Here is a 4,896-nt window from a genome sequence, read left to right on the forward strand (position 1 = left end):
TTTGTCTGCACGGCTGTCGCTCTCTCTGCATTGCTTTGCGTGCTATTTCTGTTGCTCGGCTCCATCACATCTTTGGTGGTGTACAGCGCTTTCACTGGCGCGGCGAACGTTTTGCTTCGCGTCCACGCGTGTAGCTCACTGCTCGTAGCGGCGTGTCCCGGCGACCACGCACACGCTTTTCTTTACCCGCCCCACACATGAAATCGGAAGCAGTGCACGTAATGGCGAATGATCAACGAAGCAGTGCGGCTGTCGCCAAGATGGGCCAGCGCTTCGGTCCCTACCAGGTAGGAGAGACCATCGGTCGCGGCACTTTCGCCAAAGTAAAGATCGGCTACCATGAGACGACCAAGGTCCGCGTAGCGCTCAAGATTATCTCACGGAAGGTGATGGACAGCGACGCGCGTTCGTCGCTCAAGATCAAACGTGAAATCAAGATCATGCGGGTGCTGCGCCACCCACATATCACCCGCCTTTACGATGTCGTCAAGACTAAGCACGACATTGTGCTGGTCATGGAGTACGTTTCCGGCGGAGAGCTGTTTGACTACATTAGCCGGAGGGGTCGACTAGAGGAGCCCACAGCGCGCGCCCTCTTTCAGCAGCTAACTGCCGCTGTCGCTTACTGTCATCGCTATCGGGTGACGCACCGCGACATCAAGCCAGAGAACATTATGATGGAGCACGGCTCCCACAGCGTCAAGCTGAGCGACTTCGGGTTATCTTCCATCACGCATGACGGGCGTTTCTTTGAGACGAGCTGCGGCACCCCCAACTACGCGTCTCCAGAAGTGGTAAGTGGACGGCTCTACGGCGGCCCAGAAGCGGATGTGTGGAGCTGCGGCGTTGTGCTCTACGCGATGCTCTGTGGTACTCTGCCTTTTGACGACAGCAACATCTCTCTCTTGTTCAAGAAAATCCAGAGCGCCGATTACACCATTCCTAGTCACGTCTCCCTGCACGCACAGGATTTGCTGCGCCGCGTACTGGTGGTAAATCCGCTAGAGCGGGCTACCATGGAACAGGTGATGCAGCACCCCTGGCTGCGGCCTCACTTTCCTCGCTACTTACTCTCCTTACACTACGCCGCCATCGTGGAGACAACGCGCTTTGCGAGCACCTACTACCTCACCGAGGAGATGCTGGATGAGGAGGTCGTGGGCGTCGTCGCCTCCCGCTTCCACGTCTCCCCGCAGGAAGTGGCATCGATCATAATGGCGGAGGAGGAGCGCATCCCGTCGATGCGGGCCGTCATCACCGACGAGGACAACCCGAACTCGACGGCGCGCCGATATCCCGCCGCCAACTACTTCGAGATGTACTCAAACGTCTTGGACTCGAAGCTGTGGCCCACGCCGGTGGAGATCGCCGCTGCCGAGGTGGCCCTGCGTGACGAGGCTCATGACATCTACATCTCGTATGTCATTCTCATGCAGAAGAAGCAGAATAAGTTGACCCCGCAAGAGCACGCAGCGAACGCATCGTTTGGAGAGAGTGCCAGCTCCTTCCTCCAGTCGCAGGCACAGCAAGGCTACGGCTCCTTGAACGCGAATTCGCTGCACCAGCTTTCTGGCAGCTCCAGCCTCAAGGACTCCGCCTCGAGATCGCGCGCGCACGCGACGCCGTTGTCTGTATCGAAGAAGCCAAAACACCTAAACGGCAAGGCGCTTCAGCACATATCGCCTCCACTGCAGACCACCATGAACTCTACCGTGCCCGCGATCCCTCCAGGCGACCCGTGGCAGTCGGGCTACAACGCTGTCACGGCGCCGTTTCTCCCCCTTCACGCCAGTGGCGCCACCCATACCGTGTTAGGACGCATCCTACACGTACAGGAGCTCCCCGTGCAGCTGCTCATGTCGCGAAGAATCACGGCGCACCCGATGGGGAGAGAGGCATCGAGCACGCTTCTACAGTCCCCGGTGAGTCGAAACCCCCCTTCCGCTTTCGACAACGTGAGCGACGTCGGTGCCACGTCAAACTCGCTGCTATCCACTCCGCAGGGCAACTTGCTGCAGCCGCAGCGCTCCCCTTCGAGGACGAGCCCGGCGGCACCAGCACTGCTGTGCCCGCACTCAAAGCTGGAGCTAGGTCGTAGCTGCTCGCGTTCGTCGACTCAGAGCGACACTCCAGTAAGGAGCGGCTGCGCCGACGCGCGGCACCACCTGCCCGCCAGAGGTGGTGAGACTGCGCTAGACACGCTTTACCATGCAAAGACAGTTACACGCTTTGGCAACGACTTTATTCGCAATGGCGTTGCGTTTCTGAGCTCCACGAGCCACGAGACATTAACAGAGGTGTACGAGGCCATGAAGGAGGAGGGGCTGCTCTGGAAGGTCATCTACGACTACTACTTCTCCGTCGTGCGCTACCCGAACATCAAGCTTCAAGTGAAAGTGTACAAGACCAAGTCAGATGAGCATCTGGTTGACGTGAAGGTGTCCGCACAGAGCGGGATGGCTGCCTACGATGTGGCGCTGTCGTTACTCGAGCGTCTGCGCGCCCGTGCTGTTCACAAGCGCAACGCCTACATTCGTAAAAAGAGTGCCACCGTCAAGAGCCTGATGCCAAGCGCCTCTTCACTGCCTCAATAATGCCACCCCCGTCTCCTTTGCTATCTGAAAAGGTCCGCAGTGCAGTGCAGCCCTTTCTCGAGGGAAATGAGGGAAAGGGAAGACGCCAAAGAAGAGAGCGACTAAGAATAATTCCACTTGGCGACGCTGAGGCGGTGTGGTCTGGCTCATCTTGGATGATGCCCATGTGTCGCCTCAAGTGTCACAGTGACCAGGGGACTGCGAACGACGACTGTCGCTCCTGCTTGATGCAAAGATGTTATTCCCTTCACTGTCGAGGTGGAGGGCGCTGAAGCAATTTCAAAAGCACACACACACTGAGAGGAATAACGAAGAAAAAAGAGGGGACCGCCTTTTTGTTTTGTTCGTATGAAGACGACGCCGCTGTTTGTGCCGGTGTCTGTCGTGGGCGGACGCCGTGAAGGTATGAGGCGGGGACCGGCTCCCCTTACCTTACACGAAGGCGCCCGAAGAAGCCGTGACCAAACAGCTTTCACCGGTACTTCCTTTCCAGCAAGTGAACAGACACAGATGTGGAATACACAATATCTCTCATCTATGGCAGTGACGTTCGTTGCTGCATTACAACGAAGATGCCCGAACGCCTTACCCGCCAAAGTCGTCGCGCGCTCTCTCTTCTCTCCTCTCTCTTCATCTGCTGCTGTCCCGTTTGTTTGCTCTTTTTTCTGAGGATTCGTTGCGTCTCTGTGAACTGTTATATGAATGCCAGGACCCTCGCGCTGCTTTTCGCTCGAAATGAAGGGCTCCTTGTGTCTTCGTGGCTGATACATCTTCACGAATGTAATGATGACACCGTGTCTGTGTATGTGTATGTGTGCTTCTGCGTTTGTGTGTGTGTGCCGACGACTGAGCTGCGCCGGGTTTATAATGCAGTGCGCGCGGGGCGGGAGCGCACGGCAACACGATCGTTCACGACAGCGATGTTGAATTGCGCCCTTTTAGGCGTGTGACGTGGCATCGTCTGCTGGCATCTCTCTCTATCTATATCTATGTATAGATAGGTATAGATAGGTCTGTGTGTGTCTGTGTGTATGTGTGTCTGCGTGGCTCGAAGGCCCGTGGTATCGCTCGAAACGGCACCAAAGCTGTCCCCTTGCGGAGAAGTGAGCCGCTCAAAACGAAAGCCAAAAAGGAAAAAAACGAACGCCGTTGACGATGTGCCCCGCAAAGTGCTCGTTTTCGAGTAGGCGCCTGCGTGTGCACCCCACACCTACCGGCAAGGGGGAGGGGGTTGGAGGACACATCTGACGAAAAAAGAGCTCACTAACAGCTCTGCACGCATGGCCGTGACGTGGTGTCGATGGTCGCACGATATCACCTGACTCCTTTCTGAGCGCTCCTGCACGGCGCCGCCACAACCCTCTCGTCGACCCGTCGGCATGTCTCAGGCTTCTTTTCTACATCTATACCTCATCCTCCCCTCTCCGTCGCTCTCGCCGCCAGTCCCCATACGTTCGTCTTTGTGGCAACGCGCAATCGTCTGTGATAGCCCAAGCCCACCTCTTCTTTGGGCGAGAGAGACAATAGGGAGGGATCATGCCAGGGGAACAAAAAGAATTTAGCGAATTGAGGCGCTGGGGATGCAGTCGTGTTGTACACTACCACCGCTTCCGACGGTGGCTTGCCGTGGAGTTAAGACTGCCTCTTCCATCACCGATCCTCTCGCCTCGGCGATGCCAATGCAGAGAAGATTTGTGTGTTCTCTAGGCGCTTCGCATTCATTTCTTCAGCCATGCGCGACCACTTACTGCCCCTACCCCCTCCCTTCCACAGACGCACACACATCCGGCGAGAAGAAGCGAGCACACACAACCCGACGCATGGGACATGGTGCATAACTCTCACTTCCACGTACGTGCGATTAGGAAGCGTGATGAATTGTGTCGCATGTGCACATTAGCGGCTCGGACACATCTGAACGCATATCTATCTATATATATATATGCATAGGTGTGCGTTTGTGCGTGTATAGATGTCTCCTCTTTCCTGTTGCTCAATTTTTTTGTTTCGCGCTCCTGCGTGCGAGCGGCTCCGGCCCCATCTCGGGCAGCCGCTGAGCTATTGGCAGCGCTCAACTCGGCAGCACGCACCGACGGCGCGCCAGTGTCCTCTAGGGCCGATTTCTCATCGGCAAGGAGGACTAACGCCAGGGGGACGCAAAAGTTGCAGTATTGTCGTAACTCGCCACATCTGCCTCCGCAACTTTGAACGGGTACGACGAGGGTGTCTTCCCGCTGCATTTGAAGTACGACGGGTTGTGCGGGTTCGTGCCACCGACTGACATGACTCGTGGGTTTGACAA

General features: G+C 56.7%; 1 protein-coding gene across 1 annotated transcript; it reads left to right on the top strand.

Annotated features, from left to right (window-relative positions):
- Nucleotides 1–221: 221 nt before the first annotated feature.
- LSCM1_00092 (uncharacterized protein) lies at nucleotides 222–2,594 on the top strand (the record flags this gene model as incomplete). Its single annotated transcript, XM_067317751.1, has 1 exon — nucleotides 222–2,594. One exon carries the CDS (start codon nucleotides 222–224, stop codon nucleotides 2,592–2,594), a length of 2,373 nt encoding a protein of 790 aa, XP_067173856.1.
- Between the last annotated feature and the right edge of the window lie 2,302 nt (nucleotides 2,595–4,896).

The sequence above is a fragment of the Leishmania martiniquensis genome, chromosome 36 (genome assembly GCF_017916325.1).
Source record: "Leishmania martiniquensis isolate LSCM1 chromosome 36, whole genome shotgun sequence".
NCBI lineage: Eukaryota > Euglenozoa > Kinetoplastea > Trypanosomatida > Trypanosomatidae > Leishmania > Leishmania martiniquensis.